General features: G+C 32.5%; 2 protein-coding genes and 1 long non-coding RNA gene across 5 annotated transcripts; 1 reads left to right on the top strand and 2 right to left on the bottom strand.

Moving 5' to 3' along the window:
• Positions 1-850: 850 nt before the first annotated feature.
• Positions 851-2,179, top strand: LOC122597165 (F-box/kelch-repeat protein At3g23880-like). Its single transcript, XM_043769795.1, has 2 exons — positions 851-1,537; positions 1,622-2,179. Exons 1-2 carry the CDS (start codon positions 851-853, stop codon positions 2,177-2,179), a joined length of 1,245 nt encoding a protein of 414 aa, XP_043625730.1.
• A 2,612-nt stretch (positions 2,180-4,791) lies between these two features.
• Positions 4,792-8,239, bottom strand: LOC122598167 (prohibitin-3, mitochondrial-like). Its single transcript, XM_043770767.1, has 2 exons — positions 7,287-8,239; positions 4,792-5,073 (listed from the first exon to the last, which is right to left on the bottom strand). Exon 1 carries the CDS (start codon positions 8,128-8,130, stop codon positions 7,294-7,296), a length of 837 nt encoding a protein of 278 aa, XP_043626702.1. The 5' UTR covers positions 8,131-8,239; the 3' UTR covers positions 4,792-5,073; positions 7,287-7,293.
• An 8,898-nt stretch (positions 8,240-17,137) lies between these two features.
• Positions 17,138-19,327, bottom strand: LOC122596633. Of its 3 annotated transcripts, XR_006323350.1 has the most exons (4): positions 18,998-19,327; positions 18,472-18,738; positions 18,091-18,261; positions 17,138-17,732 (listed from the first exon to the last, which is right to left on the bottom strand). It is a non-coding gene; the product is annotated as an uncharacterized LOC122596633 (long non-coding RNA). The 3 variants fall into 3 exon arrangements; XR_006323351.1 differs by lacking the exon at positions 18,998-19,327 and having other exon boundaries at positions 17,138-17,720; positions 18,472-18,972; XR_006323349.1 differs by lacking the exon at positions 18,998-19,327 and having other exon boundaries at positions 18,472-18,971.
• Positions 19,328-21,667: the final 2,340 nt, after the last annotated feature.

Raw genomic sequence — 21,667 nt, 5'->3', positions numbered from 1 at the left:
GCTTATAACTTGAAGTTGGCGTTTGTATATAGATCGTGTCAAATGCTATGTTGTTTATCTCGGAAAAAAATCTTACATAACTTTGCATTTCTCTTATGTTTTTCTTTGCAAAACAAATGGGCACCATGGTTTGCTTGTGATTATGTATACCAATCAATCACCGTCATACGTTGTGGCAAGTGCCTATATCAAGTTCTTCCGTCTATTCTTGTGATTCTCATTGTGTAAGGTATATAACTTGCACATGTGTGAGAACTTTTCTTTTTCCGGAAAAAAGAAATAAAAAAAATACCTTATGTCTCTTCTTTCTTTAAGTCATCTTCTCGTTTAATCTATATCCTATATATATATATATATATATATAGTGTTCTGGTCAAGTTACTTAAATTCCGTTGAACTTTCAAATTCTTTGTTTTAAAGAATTGGTTAAACAGTTTTAAATTCCAATTTTTTTTTTCTTTCATTCAGCCAAATAAGTAAAGGAATTTTAAAAGATTCTAACAACTCAAACGGGGCTTTAAAGTAAATTGGATGAATTGATTTTAGAGTTGTATATGATGATGATGAGATTTAAAAAAGTATCAAGTTAAATCGGCATTATATCCCATGTCTATTCAGCAAACGACTAGAAATTTACTTTTCATCTATTTTTGACAGATTTAACGGATTGGGTCGGGTCAACTTTCGGGGTTCAGGCCCAATCAGGATATGATGCAGTGTACACACCCGGTTTCCTTTTTAGAGGAGCAAAAGTGTAACTAACTCTCTATATATAGAGATTGTTAAGAATAAAGTCAAAAAATCAGTAGAAAAAGATAAAGCCAATAGTTATTAACTCTCAACAACCCTAATGGGTCGGAATAAGCGAGTGAAAATAAGAAATTCAAAGAAGTCGAATTTTGAAAAAAATCGATCAAACGCTACTCTTTTTTCCGTCACAGAATTGTCGAAAGAGGGAAAAAGATCCCGTGTCGAGAATGGAAATCACAGGTGGCTATTTGCGGATGAAATAACACAAAATAACAATCGTATAATGCAATCAATACCAGTAGTAGTACCATTGGATATACAGATTGAAATAATTCAAAGGCTTCCCATAAAATCACTAATGAAATTCATGTCAGTTTCAAAACAATGGAAATCTATCATCCAATCCTCCCAATTCATCGCTGATTACAACGCCCACATTCAGCCTCATCGTCACTTGTTTACGTGTTATTCTCTCCCTCATTATATAGATATTTTCAATTCTGATAATAATAGCTTTCTCCAACGCCTTGTTCCTCCCTTGCCAAGCCGTCGTTACTATTATATAGGTTACTCGCACGGCTTGTTTGGATTTCACCATGCTTTGGATAACGTGTTGTATCTTTGGAATCCATCACTTCGGAAATCCGTCTTTATATCTGTCCCTAGTGAACTCAGTGCAGTTGATCTTTTTGGTTTCAAGGAGTTTTGTTATAATGATAATAATAATAATAATAATAATGTGACCGAGCCTACCATATTCCGGATTACTTATGGACCCCGGCTGCAGGTACACATTTAAACATTAACAAGTGGGGTTTGGAGAACTTTTTCCGATACTACTCGTGAATCAATTTCTGTCACATATACGAAGGTAGTGATAGAGAGGTTTATTTATTGGGTCGCTTCTAATTACACTCCTGAGGGAAAGTTTTTGAATCATTTGATTGTGTCATGTGATATTACTAGTGAACAATTTTCAGAATTATGCCTCCCACCTTGTTTAGCAACTTTGTCGCGTATGTTGGAATTGTTTGAGCTTAGGAGGTCTCTTGTTGTGGTTGAAAGAGAAAATTTATTCAAAAAACAAGAAATTGGTGTGTGGATGATGATGGATCAGCCGGGTGGAGTTCAAAACTCGTTCACAAAGCTATATACAGTCAGAATGCCGTATATACCAGGTATCGATAGACCAAGGGTACTTGGTTTTAGGAAAGATGGCCAACTTGTGCTTGAAGAGAAAGATGGCCAACTTGTGCTTGAAGAGAATGACTCACGTGGCGGTAAAACGCTTCTTTCTTATGAACCTGACTTGGAACGTTTCAATGAGTTAAAGAATACTACTGGAAACAGGTGTTATACACGGCTTATAGATTCATACACTGAAACGTTACTGTTGCTTGACCACCCAGATTGTATAAGTTGTTTATGATTGGGGACAAGCGTACTTACGGGTAAAGTATGAAACTTAGAGACGATGAACAGGCAAGCTAGCTTGTGTTAGTTGAGAGGTCATTTTTAACATTTGAACATAGTGTTCTGTTGTAAAACACCTTGTGTTCTTAAATGATGTCCTACATCAAAACTTGTAATGACATGATGTTTTGTAGAATATAAATGAATACTTTGGACAATCTTTCATCTAAAGGCTAATTATAGTTTTGTTTTGCCGTTTTTGTTTATTTTTGTTGTTTCCAGTGAAACCTTTTATCGGAGGAGGATTCCCTCAAGTTTTTCCAACTTGACTAGTCAAGTTAGGAGGATCTTGACCCTTCGATGAAAATCAAGGGACAAGATTCAATGATACTTATTTAATCTTAGCCGTTGATTTTCAAATTAGGGTCAAGATCCTCTCAACTTGACTAGTCAAGTTGGGAAAACTTGAGGGAATCTCATTCCCTCATAAAGTAAATGTATCCACCATCTGCTTGAGTTAAAAAATGACAATTGTCTCATAGGTTAAGAGAGGATAGAAAATCTATGAATATTACTCGACAAATACCTCATACTGTTTAGACGACTCTAAGGGTACGTTTGGTAGGGAGAAATTGAGAGAAATGAAATGATGCACAGAAATAAAATACAGAGAAATGAAATTAGATGAGAAACTCAATGATTTCCATTGTTGGGTAATAGTGGGAAATTGGGCTATGAAATTAGCAAAGAAATCAACTATCTCGTTTGGTGACAATCAAAGAAATGAAATGAAAAAAAATTTAATTTAGATTTTTATAAATTTTTAATAAATAAAACTAAGAAATATATATATAAATTAAAATTTTCAATTTAAAATGATTTATAAATAACTTGGCCAGTAACAAATAATTTCAAAACAAACAAGTTCCATGTTTAGATCTATTAATAATAAAATAAAATAATATGAAGCTTAAATAAAATCTTTGATCTTCGCTGGAGAAAAATGAAACACTTAAAACTATTGGATTAATGACCACTCAATTAAAGATGATAAGGATATATATATTTCTGATTCAATGATCCAAAGTTCCAAACAACATGTCAAAATGAAGTAGATACAATAACGGGAGTTGCCAACAATAAAAAGGTAAAAATATGTGAGACATAGATCTGGAAAAAAAATAAAAGGTAATAATAATCAAAAACCTTTGTATCATGCATCACACAAAGTGTGGGACGTTGATCTGCAAAGATGAAAAAAAGCATCAAATAGATGAAAGAGAGAAAATTTAAGTGTAAGAAGCAAAAAGTGAAGATAAGTTTTGGAGTCTATCATTCAAACAAACAAAGATAGTTGAAATGTGCAAGTCACGTGTTTGGACTTTTTATATCTTTGTTTTAAGCTACAGATTGTTGAGGAAATGATATCTCCGTGTCTTACATTTGTCCTTTAAAACTAAGGAAAAATGCTTTTCTTTACAAATGGAGAAGAAATCAAATTGTGAACAAATGCTTTTCTTGGGAAATTGAAATCTCCGTCACCCAATCTCTCATGTACTATCAAACAATGGAAATGTAAGCATTTCCATTTCTCCATCCTCATTTCATCCAACCAAACATACCCTAATTGTTTTCTAATGGATCAAACCAAAATAGAGGGTCAACAATCTATGATCATGATTATTGAGTAATCCATCAAAATGGTTTCAATGGGTTCCACCGACCTATTGAGAGTCCTGTTCTTCACACATCAGGCCTCCAGGTAACATAAATCTTCATTACAACTTGTAGCTTATGCACTGACCTATTGAGAGTCCTGTTCTTCACACATCCTGCCTCCAGCTGCTTCTCCTTCTGAGAAGACAAATCTCCAAAAGTCACCCCTCCAATAACGCCTAAGACCAATCGATAGCCGCCATATGTTGTGCTACATTCACCCATTGTCATATACTCATATAACATAAAATATTAGAGCTCTCACGAAACCCGTGCCAACCATACATAAATAGTCTAATAAGTAGAAAATATTCGCACTGAACCGACTCCTAATTTGAGATCAAAATTATGGAAAATCAAATACTAGGTAAAATCCTCGTATAAATACCCGAATGAGATTATAGAGTATAGAATACGATTAAAAAGGTGGGGTTTCTTTATATTTCTAAAAAAGAGAAGTATCATACTTAAACAAGATTTATGAATCCTTTACATGATTGAAATCGACCCAAATCTATCCTAGCATAAGGGTTTTGGTCATGAGCGGACAGGCGTGACCACACTTGCTTTGTTATTATATGTTACGGGTCCTTTATGGTATCTATACTCACGATATTGACTTGCATTTTGTCAACATTTACAACATGTCAACATCATCGAGTCTAGAATGACCAATTAATAAATGATACGTTAAATACATATTATCAAAAGATAAGTTATGCTTTATCATACAGAGTCACAGACACGCAAAAGATTACGATCTACATTTCCAACCAGAATTACCGCAGTCCTATTGATAGCACTCAGAAAGTTCTAGAAGCAACAAGCAAAGCAAGCTCTAATAAACAAGCGTATTCCTAACATTTCAAGGAAATTTTCAAACAAGAGCATTCAACAGACAAACATAATGTAAGAAGAATTATAAAATTGAGTTGCATTATAGAGGTTTTTGGTATCAATTCGACTTGCAAACATGAAACTAGACATGAATTGCAATACGATTCACCAAGTACTTAATAGCCAAAATACTAACTCATATAAGTAATGCCAACTCAGAAAAGTAGGTAAAGAGTTATTCTCTCAAAATACTACACATAAAAGTCTAAGTTTATCCAACTTGCATTAAGCAATATAAGCTAAAATGATGAGGACAGATCCACAACTGGTCTTCAACTAACGAACCACCAACCAACCCTGTGAATAAGATAATTCAGCAAAAAATCAGAAAGAATGCTCTGAATTGGAAAATAGAGGAAGCCACAACTAGACAATGATTTAACAACATTGATAAACAAACATGACAAACAGAGACACATAAATGACATACATAATTAGTTCAATGCATGTATTATGTAACATCAAATCATTCCGGACTTTTTATCTAAGCTACTAAAAATCATTATAGTCTTTATAGATTTAGATAGTGGCAATTTGCATCACAGAATTTACTCATATCACATAACAATGGCAATGAACCTGAACCTAAATCAGGTATAGAAAAAAAACCACAAGGTTGCTTCTACGGGCTTTATAATAGTCACTGATACAATCAGAATTAGTTAAATGTTTGGGGTAACTAATGTCTTGGTCTCTTCCAGACTATGTCTACTTGAATGCTAAACTCAAAGAAGTTAGCAAATGTAAATGAAGGATCGTCATAATAAGCAATCACATATAACATCTACATGCAATACAATTTCTAGCAGTATGCAGGCCCAAGATGACATTTCATACAGTCATATCTTATCATATACCACTGTATGGCCATTTATATAGCAATCACTTATCCATTGTAATCTTAAAGGTATAAGCAACTTATTGAATTATGTTCAAAATTGTGTTTCGTATAACCATATAGTTCTAAGTGAACAATTTTTCATAGCAATAACTATCTATTGTAAACTTATAGCTTTCTGCAACAGTTCATACTCCATAACCTATTGAATAATTTGAATCAGAACAGTATTAACTTAGCACACTAAATGACAGCTAACTTACAAACAAGTAAACTCACTCACAATACAATTAAGAATATAACGGTACAAACGTATAAATCATTAACAAATGCATATCAGAAGCACAACTACTGTTCCTTATAGCTGTAACAGTTATTCATACATTAACAATTCGAGTATTAGGTTTTTCCCCATCCAAAGAATGTTCGTGATTAGCTCAGCAAACCATATGACAGCTGATTTTCAAAACAAGGAATTACTAACTTGAAAAATTATAATAGCTATAGCAGACCATGAAATACCTCTATAAGAATATAGGCAAGATTCTCACAACAGATATTTAAGGCATGTACACATTTATTGGAGCATACAGCCATACAGGCTGATACTTCTAGCCAATTTTAACAGCAATCACTTATATACTGACTTATATACTGTAATCTTATCTAATAGCTGCGGCAAAAGTTTATCATATCAGAACCATCCGTAAATTCCAGTTGAAGCACATTCAATAACTTCAAAAGGACAAAAACAGCATTTAAAACTCAAACTCAACCAAGTGCCAATTTCAATCCCCCAAAAAATGCAGTTTCACAAATCAGTTAAAATTTGCACTTATTTTTGGTAAAACTCATTTTTATGTGGCAAGAGACTTTTCTACTGACTAAAAGAACATTGAATAAGGCGAATTAAGACATCAAATAACGATAGATACAATATGCTCGTGTCTATAAAAGAAAAAACATTCAATAAGTCCAATAGAAACATATTTTTACAAGTGGCAAGAAACTTCCTACTGTTTAAAAAAACAATGAATAAGACCAATTAAAACGTCAGATAACGTTAGAAACCATATGTTCGTGTCTAAATAAGACCAATTAAAACATCAAATAACGATAGATACCATATGCTCGTGCCAATAAAAGAACTTGTGCCTGGGATTATCATTTTAAAACAAAGTTTTACAAAGAAACATAATCTACCCCAAAAAGAAGCAACTGTATCAACCGGTTGAAGCACATACAGAGCCAACATATTAAATGAACAAAAAAACAATCACACATTATGGCATATTTAACAATCTATCTCTAGCAGGTTCAGACTCCATTTTGATAAACAATTCTATCTATCTAGCCCATCACAATAGCAAACACTTGCCAAATCTAAATTTTAATCTTATAGCTGTTATACATAGTCTCATACCTCAATACCTATTAGATATCAGTTAAAGCACATTCAACTAGTTGATGAGAACAAAACCGATTAAACACCCCAACACAGAGTTCATCTAAATCCCAAACAAATAATCTGATTCAAGCCACATATTAAGCACAAACATATATACAGTGTAACAAATTTAACATCAACCAACATTCAACCAAAGTAAGAAGCATATATGCAATCAACCAAATATATATATATATATATAAACAATATAAACGATAAAACGACCTTTTATTTAACGAGAAGCATTAAGGCCAAGAAGCATCTGACTCCCACTTCCAGGCAAATAAGTAACATTCCCACTCCTAGCCAAAGTAGACGAAATCTCGCGACTCGCTTCAATCCTCCTCAACTCAATCAACCCCATACCCGCAGCAGCAGTAGCATCAGAAATCAACTTAGCACTCTCACTCTCACCTTCCGCCCTAATAATCGCCGCCCTCCTCTCCTGCTCAGCCTTGGCCACAACAAACTTTGACCTCTCAGCCTCCTGTTGAGCCACCTGTTTCTGCTCAACCGCCTTTGAAAACTCGTGTCCATACGACAAATGCGTAATCGCCACGTCATCAAGCATTATGTTGAAATCCTTAGCCCTACGGACCAAACTATCCTTAACTAACGCCGAAACTTGCGGACGTTCAGTTAACAACTGATCAGCATTGAATTGAGCCACAACGGCTTTCAAAACCTCGTTTCCGATTGACGGAAGGACTTTTTCTTCGTATTCGGTTCCTAAAGTTTTGAAAATCGACGGCAGTCTGGTCACCTCGGGGCGTGAAAGCACCCGCAGAGTTAGGTTAACCATTTGCAAGTCTTTTGTGCCAGAAATTGATTGAAATTGACTAGGTCTTGTACGGATATCAAATATATATGGAGTTTGTAGCCACGGGATTAAAAAGTGAGTACCTTCGCCGACGGTTTCGTCGAGAACACCGCGGAAACGGTCAAACAGAACGGCGCGTTGGCCGCCGTCGACGGTGTAGAGAGTTGAGCTCGCGGCGGCGCCGATCGCGCCTAAACCGAAGGCGGCTTGGGCTATTCTGGTGAGTACATTGACTGCTTGCTGAGACATTTTTGGTTTTTTGGATTTTTTTTTAAAATTTTTTTTAGAGAGAGAAAGTAAGGGTTTTTGGAATAGGTTTAGAGAGAGAAAAGAGGGGTGGGGTGAGATTGTGAGAAAGACGAGGGTTTTACAGAGTTTGTTGTCTTGTTTTCCAAGATAGATTGGTGAAAAAGAAATAAAGCCCAACTAAATTCGGGACTCAAGCCCAATACTGATATTGTGTATGACTATGACCTGATTTATATACAAGAAATAAATCTATATCTATATACTTATCTAAATACGGGGCTACTCCATAATTTAAGCTTATAAAATATATCTATATCTATATCTATACTCCCTTATAAACAGTATTGAATTTCTTAAATTCAGCATTTTTTTCTTCCCAAAATATCCTTACTTAAACATAATACCCTTATATATCATCCTTCCATTCTCTCTAATCATTACACACTCTCATCGACTTTCTATCACCCTCTTCCGCTGCTGCTCTCCTTCTCAACCGCCTACCTCACTTTCCACCATCGCCTCTCTTTTATATTGTCATCACTTTCTAGCCGCTGCAATGCGCGGACACTATGCTCGTTTTAATAAGTGATATTCACATCTAGGATATGTTTGACATATTATGTTTTTAAGAGTAGATATCCTCCTAGACCACATTTTTTTTACAGTTTTTATGAATTTTTTTTTTCCTGACAAGCTACATGATAATACAGCTCATAATAGTTCACTTTTTATATTAGAATATAAATAGAAATACACTTAATAAAAAGTATTGTTCATAATAAAATATATGTATGATCTATGATCTATTAGCTTATGTTTTCACTCGTTTTTTCCAATGAATGTTTTATTTAATTATAATATCAAACGTCTAAATAGAACTAAAAGAAATTCAGTTACCAGCTTTCAGTTATATGCCTATTTCTATTAGTAACAATTTCCAGTCACCAATTATCAGTTTTTAACTTCCAGCTAGTATTATCAAATATATCCATAATCATATATTTGGTTTATAAGTAACTAGATTACATAAATATAATAATTGAATATTGTATCTTATCCTTATAATGATAATTTTTTTCAATTAATATACATCTAGTTTTGCCAATGACATTTAGTTGTAGTGGTTTTGATACGTGGTTCAAGTGACTCAGGTTCAAATTTTGTTATCTACACTATCTGTCATGCGACACCACTTAGCGGGATTTTTACCACGGTTCGATCCTAAAGACTATTGAGTTTTACCATTAGTGCCTTAGTGGGTATATGGACGGGTAGGCCAAAACGTGAAATTAAATGGGCTAAAGACTCCTTCTTTCTAGTTTAAATTAGTTGACACATAACCTAATAAAAAATAAAAAATGCCAAATTAAAGGTTTTATAATGTATTTTTATTTTAACAAATAGAACTATAACCCGATAAGATAAAGAATATTAAAGAAAAAAAACAAAATATTAGAAATGACATATATATTATATCCCTCTTTTGTTTCATACATAAAATAATTTCGTATACACGTATTTTTACAAGTGACAACACAATATAATACAATATTAACAACATTGTATTATAATAGCTAACCCCTAAAGATTTAGTAGGTTCATTAATCTTGTAGCACGTACATTATTATTTATTTAGTCGTGAATTATGCAACTTTAGCTTTCTGAATGTCCTTGAACTATGTTTAACGCAATGTTTTGTTGCATCTGTATTCACATCTTAACTATTAACGTCATGACGTAATAAGCATAACGCTTAATTTAGAGTACCTTTTTGATTACATATCCATATATCTCAATATCAATAAATATTATAACCTATTTAAATTTTTTTCGCGTGAACAGTGAATTATCCAGGCACGTAGCTGGCTCAGCAGCCTTTTTTCATTCTTTTGTTAACGTGTTCTGTAGATGTCAACTTGCTTTCTTGGGTTTTATATTATTATATTTGGGGTGATAACGTTTTAGTTTCTCACACTTTAACTATTAAATCTTTTGAAACTTTTAATTTTTACCATTAAACTTTTATGTTTGATAATTCATGGTATTGCGCTTTGGTCTTTTTGTTTGCACCATGAACGTTTTAAGCTTCTAAATTCTTTTCGCTTGAACAGTGAAGCATCCAGGCAGGTAGTTGGCTCAACAGCCTGCCTGCCTGCTTAGTTTTTTTTTTTTTTTTTCGTTTTTTTGTTAGCGTGTTGTATAGATATCAACTTGTTTTCCTGCGTTTTATATTATTATTTTTAGGGTGATAATGTTTTAGTGTCTCACACTTTAAACTATTAAATCTTTTAAAACTTTTTATTTTTAACATTAAAGTTTTATGTTTGATAATTCATGGTATTTCACTTTGGTCTTTTTTGTTTGCACCATGAACGTTTTAAGCTTCTAATTTTTATCTTTAAAGATACTTTATAATTTTTTACTTCGCCATTAAAATCTTGTATTTAAAGATTTACGTATTGTTTAAGGATATGGTTTTTTTTTTCTTTCAAATGATAACAGTTGACATGTTAAAATTAATGACCCGCATTTAAGTCTATGTCTAATCGTTGTCCCCGGCCAACGACCGGGTATAACCCTAGTTAATGGTAAATTTAGATGAAAGCTTAGAAGTTCAAAATCAGAAGCTAGCCTCGGGGTTGAATAATATGCTTTTGCGTCACAAAAGTGTAATACTAATTTATGTAGTCAATTTCATAAAAACCATAAAGGTTGTCATTGCAAAACCAAAATTTATAAGACTTGTAAAGGGTGTTTATGGATTAACCTTATTCGACTAGATTTAACATCTCACTGGGTCATAAGAAATAAGTGACGACACTCAGTTTGAAATTATATGTTACAGATGCTTTCTAGTACCTATGGAGTATAAACTATAGTCACCATATAGAACTTACATTTTGTTAAGACTTTAATTAATGCTTTGATAAGATTAACTGTAAGAGTGAGCCAGTGAGCAAAAACCGAACTTACACTCTACAAACCGACCCAATCTGATGGGTTTGGTTTTCCTGAAAAACTGAGCATTTCAGTTCAGTTTTTGGTTCCGTATGAGAAAATAAACAGTAAAAACTGAACTAAGAAAACATCTATAACATAAAGTACCATGCACCATTATTGTGAAAAGCTCAACATACAAAATCATTGTTTCAATTGCCAGTCATAAAGACTAAATGACAATTCCATAAATTTTTATATGATTTTAACATACAAGTCATGTAATTTGTGGTAAGAAAAGGACATGAGCAAGTCAACGTGGAAAAAGCTCAAAACATAATAGTTGCTCCAATTTGCAACTAGTCTCCCCTCTAGATTAAGAAACAGAGTTAGATACTTAGATTAAAATAATACTCAATCACCAAAAAGGATCATATATGACACAACACACATTATAGCATGATTAACTATATGACACAACATACATAATAGCATGACTAACTAACAACATAGATTTAATGAATGCCAAACACAGCCTAGAGACACTTCTAGACCTGTGATTGTACATAAAAATATCGCAACTTTCAGCCCAACAACCTAAAAAGGTAATTAAGTAGCCTAAAAAGAAATGGCTCAAATAGGCCACAACGTACACCCCAAAATATGTTTGGATGTCTTTTAGGTAAGCCTGGACAACCTGTGGTGATTTGAACCTAAACCTTATGCAGCTTGTGGGTATACACTGTAAATTTAATTGGCGGCATTCCAGTGAATGAGCAACAATTACGACTACAACATATGAATACTGCAAACCTTTATGAATCTGGTAGCTCAGTTATCTCAACTACAAACTTTTCGCAACCTACAACATATATTAACATACAAACTTGGAAACCAACGCAAAACAACAACGTCAAAATGATGACAATATATCTGAAACCCAAATTTATTAAGTATCACCAGCTTATAAAGAACATCAAACTGTCTAAACCAGGTTCTACCAAACTAATAGTAGGAGATTGCGGACCAAATACCCCAGATAGTCCTACTTACCAAAACTTATTAAAAAACACATCTGACAATTTATAACTTTTATACCCCCTTCTAATTCAGTGGTTTTTCCAGCCACTGCTGACAAAATATGCTCAGGATAACTGGTACGCCGAACTTCAGGAGAGCAAGATAGTTATGTACAGGGAAATATCCGATATCTATGAGGAGATTTACTGCTGAAGTACCGTCTTAGCTAAGCCCATTGCTTTAAGATTCACCTCTGCAGTATTACTTAGCCCATCATCTTTACAAGCAACTATAGCAAATGCCTCAAAAGACTCGATTTTTTAGACAATTTATCATGTGGTGGCATTGCTTTTGCAGATTTGAGCAGCTGTAAAAACTCATGAAACTCCTTATCAACCACTTCCTAGGCAAGCAGCTTACGGCCTTACGCTTCATTTCTTCTACCTGAACTGTTGTCCGAGGACCATAAACAGTATTATGCCTTGCTGTCAAGCACAGTGAAGTAAACTTCATCTCTTGATAGTAAGAGTCACGCACAGTAGCTTTCAAAAGGTGCATTGCCAAAAAACATCTTAGCTTAGAGGCACAATTCAAGCGAATTCAAGGAGCTTGGGATCTAAGTTGTCCTGAACCTTCTGATTGAAATCTAATATCAGTTTGGTATTAAAATGAATAACCCCTGAAACTATATAAGTGATTTGCTGTGGTAACTTAATGGAAGTCGGAACACCATTCTGATCAGAAACTATCCAATTGCTCCTTCCAGCGAGTTTCTTAAGGCTAGCAACCTCGGCAATAATCAGGAAGATCGTTATCCTACTCACAGGTAGAAATACCAACTTTGGACATGTGAGGCTGGTTTTTATTGCCGAGTTTAGGGCCGTAAATTAATGGTGGAGCCTGCAGTTGGAAATTTTGACACCAAAACTCTACAGACCATATCTGTTGGCCAAACTTCTAAGCTAACAGCATCAGATATGCAGATTTTAATTATAGCACGTATGGACCATTTTCACTTTGTCTAGTTATTTTGATTCGATGAGCCAAATGCCTCAAATGACTCTCTAGCTTCGCAAACTTAAAAACATTGCACTTAACCACAAGTATATATCATATTACTACCAAAAAAACCATAACCATTACCACAAACATATCAAGCAATAGTTGGACCCTACTCATATTAATCTTTACTTAGAAAACGACCCATTTTCACAAACAGAATGGGCAGGGCATCAAGAGCTCGTGGTAACAAGATAACTAACCCATACAAGTTCATAACAAAAGCACATTCTACCTTTGCCAACTAATCTTCTACACTTCTAATCAACTTTCCTCTTGCGTTGACTACTTGATTCACCTTGACCATGATCAAAAAACTAATTCCCTATACCAAATTCTTTTATGCACATTGTTAAATAGGATGTAGAAGTTGCATAAGAATTTGCCACCATTATTAACCCCCCCCCCCCCCCCCCCCCGGGGTGCCGCCTTTTTCCTCGAGTTTTATAACATTCACCGTCACACTACTTATCCTTGTTCTTTGTAAATAAAGACGAAGTTATTATTATTGTGATTCCACCTCACAATGATAAAGTTTTCAGATTTTCTTAATAATATTTTATCATTAGCAGAAAGTAGATACAAAGGAAGAAAAATAGTAGTAGTAAAGATTAAATTAAGACATGGATGACGAGGTTTGGGAATAAAAACTAATGAAATTTAAAGATTAGTTTAGCTGGCATCTCCATTTTGTTAGCAAAAAATGGTAAAACAAACCTGAAAATCCAATGAACAACTTTTTGTCTAACAACAAAAAAAAGTCCTCTCATATATAAATTTGATAAATGTTTGTCTAGCAAAATAAAAAAGAAACTAGACCTTCTGTTGTTGACAAACACTAACAAAAATCCCATTTTTCACCCATACCACCATTCCACCAACAAACAATCCAGGCCAAACACATCAACCAAAATCCCATTTTTTTGCCGAGGAATAGGCCGACTCGACCAAGTTTTACAACCATGTGAATAACAAGTATAACTGATCAGATATACGCATTACAGGTCCAATACAACTGTCAACACTTTTCCTAAGTCAGTAAGTCTGACTATCCATACAGGCAGAAGTCATATAAAACCTCCAAGGGAGATTCACACTCGATACCTTGTTTACTTTGACGGAATAAATCAGAGGACACTCACAATGTAAAGATTAATCGGCAATTTACTAGCTTATAAAACAAGCATGTTCACATAACAGATGGGAGACCATTTTAGAACACATAACAAAAAGTATCCAGGAAATAGTAATACAATTACCACCAAACCAAGTAATAATTAAGTAAAAATAGCTGGCAATTTTTTTCCTTCAGCTTCAACATAATAAAATTTAGACACATTAAACCCACTACTAACAAACATAATCAATCCATATTAAATACATTATACTTTTCATTAACTTCAACTAATCTATGGTTTAATTCCACTTCAATTTCCATACCTTGTGTGCCTGCCCCAATGGTTGTATGCTCTTAGCTCCACACTAAAATTTCAATGATCAATCAAAAGTAGAGTTTTCATGTAGGAATTCACTATTAAGGTAAAACTTTTTCCAACAATCCCAAGATCCTTGATCCGTGCCGAGTAAGAGCCATAAGCAAAAAGAGCATCAGATCCATGGTCGACTATAGGTTCACCATTCTTCATAAACCCACATACTAAAAAATAATGTGGTTCCTGTGTCCTAACACTAACATTGAATAGTTTTGTAAACGATTTAGTTACACCTTGCCCCATCATCCATGCACCATAAAAATCTTCAAATTCTTCAGGCACGACAACAGACTCCATTTCGCTTAGAGATATACATCTATACTATATTACAAAACAAAAAGTCCCTGTCTAGATTTAAGTTTCAACATTTACTTCCCTAAAATGCAAAAATTATATGGGTGTTCTTAAAATTTCGTACTCTTTCATTAGAGATGTCATTCGATATACTTTCGACGAATTTTTAAATCTAAGGGTAGAGCCCGTACGACTAAGGCATTTGGCTATCACACTCTATGACCTATCATCTTCTATAACCTATCACACTCTATGACCTATCACCCCACCATATCACCGCCGCAACGCGCGAGTACTTGCTCTCGTTTATCATAATTCACATTAATCCCTTCATAAGCAAGCCAATAAATTACCCCGTTGAGAGCAACCTGAGACCAACGAAACTTAATCGAATTACGAAAAGGGAAATTTGTTGATGGTGAAAAGTATCATCATCATCATCATCATCAGCAATCGAAATATACCATGAAAGGAGAAGTAAATTGTTCATCATGTTCAATATCATACATGTACCTTATAAGCAAACGGTGGGGGTGGGATTGGAGGGCGCAGTAATCATCAGCAAAGTCGGGGCTGTCGATGAGTGACTTCCATTGTTTCGAAACTAACCGGAATTGAAGCAATGTTTTTACAGGTACCTTTTTATTATTTCAGCTTGTAACTCCAATGGAATATTGTCTGACATTTTTCGCAGTTTTTTTTAAGGGTTTTACAAGGGGATAGTGAAATTGTGATTCTTTTTTGGAAACATTTTGTATGTGCTAGTACTTTTTTGGTGTTTTATGTCAAGAAAAAGTCTATTTTTCAAGTAAGGGGAATGACCATTTTTAACCATTGACACCTCTTAAATTGGGAGAATTTTGTGAGGGAAAAAGGCCGAAATTTGCTCCTTGTGACATTGATGTGTAAACCAAAAAGACCATGTCACTATTTCTTTTTTCTTTTTTTTTTTTACCTTTGTTTTATTTATCTAACTAGATTATCTTCTCCCGGAATACGCTAATAGCATAATTAGTAGTTATTATAAGAAATGTTAAAATTCAATGATTTTATAATTTAATAAAAAAAATGGTAGCAAAAATGTTTAGTAGAATGTGTATCTTGTATGTTTGCGGAATAACGGTGTAATTTTAAATATGAATACTATCTATTGAAAAAAAATTATATTATATTAGAAAATAATTTTTATTGTCAATGATTCGTACGATATGTTTGTTATAATTTTTAGATAATTATGACGATACTATAGATAAAGCATGTTTATTTAGTATAATAAATAAATTTTCAGAAAAATACATTGTCAACATATTTATACAAAATCAAATATCAAATTATTAACTTTAAAGTATAATATGTATTTATTTTATAAAACAACATGACATTCGTAATAAGTTACATTACATTGACCAGAGTCATTAAATATTATCAAATTTGTCTTAAATTAAAGTGTTTATAATAGAAATAATACATATTTATAGCAGAACTAAAAAATAAATATAACACTTACCTTATCACCTTATGATGGATAGGATATTGTATTGATTTTAATCTAAAAATAATAATAAGTTTGTATTTAGCAATTCTTAACAATAACATATCTACCAATCTACCAATATATATATAACAAGATTCTAAATTCTTTTATAAAGAAATAAGGACCGTTAGATGAGTTTCAACTTTTAATTATAACCCTTAGATCAAAATAATTGTGTTGTTACTAAATTTATTTTTAAGTAAACACGACATTAGTCCTTTTACTTTATATAATTAATGAGGTTTGCTAAATGTTTGTACATTTACCATGAAAATCAGGGGGCGGACTTTTAATATAGAAAGTACACGTTTTTTTATGCACGTTAATTACAACCCTTAGGGCTGTATTTAGCATTTCCCTTTTACAATTGTCGATCGGTATGTTTTAGTAACTTCCTAGACCTTATCCAAATTTAACTAGAATTCTTACCTAAAATATACAGCCCAAATATATATTCTTCAATGAATCGATTGTACTTAAATTATATTGAACTAGAAGGGTACCCGCACGTTGCAACGGTACTAAAAGAACAGTGGTTAAGTGTAACGGTACTGTTTCTTTGTGTGAATGAATCCACGAACAACATATGCCCACATGATTGCTATAAGATGGAGAATATGGGATATAACAAATTAATAGTCATAGTTGTTTTTTATTTTTCAAAAAGAAGTTAGTACCTCAATTATTTTATTAGAACAAAAAACAATTAATTACACTTCTCTTGTATGCATAATGGATATGCCCATCATGTACATCTCTCAACCAAATAACACGACTTCTCTTGTATGTATAATGGATATGCCCATCATGTACATCTCTCAACCAAATAACACGACTGAAATCAAACACCAAATGCATCTCTTACAAACTCCAAACAACGTATAGACACTAAACAACAATAGCCCGAGCATCCATATAATAGACTTTATGTACACCCAATCATCCACCTTCAAATCAAAACCAATTCAATAGTAAGAAAATGTCTTCCCACAATCATGCACCTAAAACTCTAGCCGCTACCCTCCACACAAAATCCATTCTTCTGGTAATGCAAGCAAAGCCATAGAACTTGGAATCGATAAACATTACTGTAGAAACAAAATTCCTATTTGCAATAGGAAAGAGTGAATCGGGAAGAAGGAAAAATTTGGGGTAACCTTGTAGAACAAATGAATAGACGGTTGAATCTGAGCTCCTTTGTGCAACACCTATAAATCGCCAGTTAAGTCTAACCTCAAAACATGAACATGATCCTATGTAGACACCTAAAAGGAAATAAATTAAAAAAAAAAAAAAAGTTAGATAGGGTTGTCATTGTTACGATCGACCAGGAGATTAAAAGTGAAAATAAACACACATATAAAAAATTTTGACACGTATAATTGGAGCCTTTCAAAAGCTAAACGGTAACAATATACTTTAACGATATAATCAAATCCTCACATACAAAATAAAGAAAGGATTTGAACAAAATCATCCTAACATAGTACACTTTAAAGATAGTTCCCACATGTATACTATGTCATACATCAATCATCATCCTACATGATTTCTAAAGACATGTAAAACACCAAAATTTGATCAGGTTATTAAAAAAGTTCCAAAATACTCATCAAATCTTACCGAAATGAATGAATTAACAGGTAATAACTTTGGGAAAAAACTTTTGTTCATGAATGAAGTGATAAATCAAAATGCAAAAAATTCTTCAATGGAGCAATGCCTTTTTTTTTGCTCACGATCTAGCAAAAATTATTCATCCGGGTCAATTGACTAACTTGTCTTCAACAAGACCTGCAAATAAGAAAGTAAAAATGACCATTCAGGTTTGTAACGATATGGTAATGATATATGAAATTAGTACATGAAGATTTGTGTACCATAGCATATATGAATCGATTTTTAGGATAAAACCCAGAAGTATTAATACAATAGATGGAATAATTCACATAGATACTCATTATACATTACTGTTGACATTATTACATATGACAGAACTTTTACCCAAATGACTTGATACTTTTACAAACGATGATCTGCAGTTTGCTGCTTCAGTTTTGAATATGGTTTTCTTTAACCTCGTGCATAGCCTGTCAAGCTCTTAGCATCTAAAATTCAATATTATGTATTTTTATTTTCAATAATAGATCGAGTAAAAGCTAACTATCTGGTAAAATTTTCAAAGATGTCTCTCTTCTTGAATTCGAAGTGATCGGATCACCATCCGTGACAAAGGGTATGAGGTCAACATCAATAGCTTTAACCCTTCCACTGGAAAACAAAAGATTTCTTGATCAAAAAGATTATAACAAAAAAAACTTATAATTTTTAAGTAAATTAAGATAAGGGTTTCGAGATATCCAAATTCTCATCCTCTATGGCAGTACATAGAGCAAAACAGTACTTACTTCCATTTGAACTTGGCATATAAACATTCTTTTTATCCATTATAGTCCTCATGGAAAAATTAAAATATAGAACAAAATTAAACCTAAAATTAAGAAATAACAAAGTTGAAAAGAAGACTGACCAAAAAAACTGGTGTGGTGGCTGCGTTGGCAGCTTAGCTATTTTGTATATGTATTATAGATGATGAGTTTGAGAGTGATAAGGAGTGAAGCATCATCAAACCCTAATCAATTTGAGCAATTACAGAGAACTATATATATATTATAAGAAAAAAGAGGAACCAAGGGACTTATAAGAGAAGAAAAGCAAATCCCGAAATCGAATATCGGACTTAATAGCATCAGTACTTTCGATATTAAAAGTTGTGTCGATTAGAGTTCAAATGAAAACCATTTTTATCCAACGAACACGGCTATGTTGATTTGGGTGATGGATGGATGGTGTTGTTGCGTTGATGATGGCATGGTGGTGCCGGAAGAGAGAGAGAGAGGCATGTGAGTGCCAAGGGTAAAAAAAAGTATTTTAAAGGCAGAATTTCTATAAATAAAAATGGGTAATTTGTTTTATAAAATAGTAGAGATAAAACCTATGTACGTGCAAATTGACTCAAGTATTTAACCTATCATTATCAATAAGTTAACTCATTATTATAATTATAATATTGCTACTTAAAAATACTTCACATATAACTTAATTATTTGTATCTGATATGATAATAAAATCTAATTTCTTTTTCGTTGAATTAGTTTATATATTATCAAATTATTACTATCTTTATTGCTGGTCCATCATTGTACCTTTTAATTTATACACGGTTACAACATAAAAATTTATATGGTATCAGTTCCTATATAACTTTTGAAATTGTCCAAATTTGGTCATTAAACTTTTAATATATACTTTTACATTTTAGATGATACAAAATTTGATGAATTTCTAAATGATCATAAGTGACACTTTTTGAAGAATCACAACCATTTTAAAGCAAATTTTGAAAGTTTGATAAATAAATAGTGGAAAAAAAGTTTATGGTGCAACTGTGTATAAATTTTTAAATTTTATTAAGCAATTAGTTTGAAAAAAATTGTTTAAAAATTTCATTAAGCAATTAGTTTGAAAAAAATTGTTTGTGATGGAACTGTGTATAAAATGGTTCATCAATAATTAATCTCAAGAAAATATTATAAAAATGTTGAAATGAGTTTTAAAACAATTTAAAGACTTTTAAATGAATCATTTTCAATTTACATTTTTTTATATCATGATAACGACTTAATATATATATATATATATATATATATATATATAATATTATTATATATGTATGTTTTGGAGTTTTTGTATACGATTTGGAAACAAATATTGTTAATTTATATGGATGGATTGACACGGGATATTCGTATACGATTTGTACGTATGTGATGTTTTTTAAATTAAAACATATTACATTTTGTCAGATCATATAAATTATAATAATTAATATTGTCATTAATTAAAGATAAAATAATTAAATTTGATCTAATAAATCCAAATTAAAGATGGATTTTATCCAGAGATTTTTATTTGTTTAAGTTTGAATTTAATACCTTATTATATATATATTGATGATTGATGATAGGTAGATAGATCTAAACTATAAAATAAATAATTTAAAACTTTTTTTTATATAAAACTAAATATAGAATGTTTAAAAATATCTTAAATTTATAATTTATATTTTTCATGTATATTTATGTAACTTAGATCTAATCTCTATCAATATATACTAGCAAGATACTCGCGCAATGCGACGGTGTTTGTGGCGGCGACGTTGTGATGGTGGAGGAAGACTGTTGGTGGTTAAGGCAGCGTTGAGTGGTGTAGAGAATTGATGTAAAAGTAATTGATACGAAGAATTAATAAAGAATTTTTAAAAGATAAATGACTAATAGTGTAATATAATCATAAAAGGTATTTTAGACATTTTTCTTTATATAACTTTTAACATTGAGCTATTTTTTAATATTTAGTTTTAACCTTGCTAGTCAAATGTTAAGAGATTAATTAATTTTGTTACCATTCTAAATCATGAATCTAAAAGTTTGATCAATAAAAAATTTTTAGAATTTTCTACTGGGAGAAAAAACATTTTTGTTAAATAATTTGAGATCCTTCAAACCTATTATTGAGAATGAACTTTCTCATTTATCCATATCTATATCTACGAGCATGATACCCACGCAATGCGGCGGTGGTGATGGTGACAACGGTCTAGTGGTGTCGGTGATGTTACTATTGGTGGTGGTGAAGGTGTCAAGTTATGTAAGTTGATGTAAAGATGATAGTGAAATATTTTAGAAGATAAAGGCTTAGAATATTACTTATTAAAATAAGGGTTTTGAGGGTAAATTAATTTATTAAGGGAAAACTTGGTAATTTATAAGAACTTTTTACATAGTGAGTGTTTATTCAGGGTAATATAGTAATTTCGTATATAACTATTGTGTAACACTTTCTAAAATTGGTGGGTGTGATAATTTTTATAAAGGAGTATAGATATTACTATATAAAGTAAACTACCCCTATCCCATTTAAGTAATTAAGACTTTGAAATGACCATATTACCCTTCTCTTTATTCACTAAATTAAACATCTTCACTTATTTTAATGAAATAACTTACAACATATATCATCTAATCCTTAAATAACCATATTAATCTCTCTTACTTCAATTAATTTTTAATCACTACCACGCCACCACCACCGCCCCCGCCGTACATCGACACCACCACTGCCGCTAGGGGTGTTGATC

This window comes from Erigeron canadensis, chromosome 4 (genome assembly GCF_010389155.1).
Source record: "Erigeron canadensis isolate Cc75 chromosome 4, C_canadensis_v1, whole genome shotgun sequence".
Taxonomy (NCBI): domain Eukaryota; kingdom Viridiplantae; phylum Streptophyta; class Magnoliopsida; order Asterales; family Asteraceae; genus Erigeron; species Erigeron canadensis.
The sequence above is the reverse complement of the archived record's forward strand: the minus strand, read 5'-3'. Positions and strand labels throughout refer to the sequence as shown.

What these genes read in the sequence shown, in the direction of transcription:
- LOC122598167 (XM_043770767.1), bottom strand. Translation starts at nt 8,130, where the DNA reads ATGTCTCAGCAAGCAGTCAATGTACTCACCAGAATAGCCCAAGCCGCC.
- LOC122597165 (XM_043769795.1), top strand. Translation starts at nt 851, where the DNA reads ATGGGTCGGAATAAGCGAGTGAAAATAAGAAATTCAAAGAAGTCGAAT. An exon ending in CTTATGGACCCCGGCTGCAG is followed by an intron (nt 1,538 to 1,621) that starts GTACACATTTAA and finishes ACATATACGAAG; the next exon opens with GTAGTGATAGAGAGGTTTAT.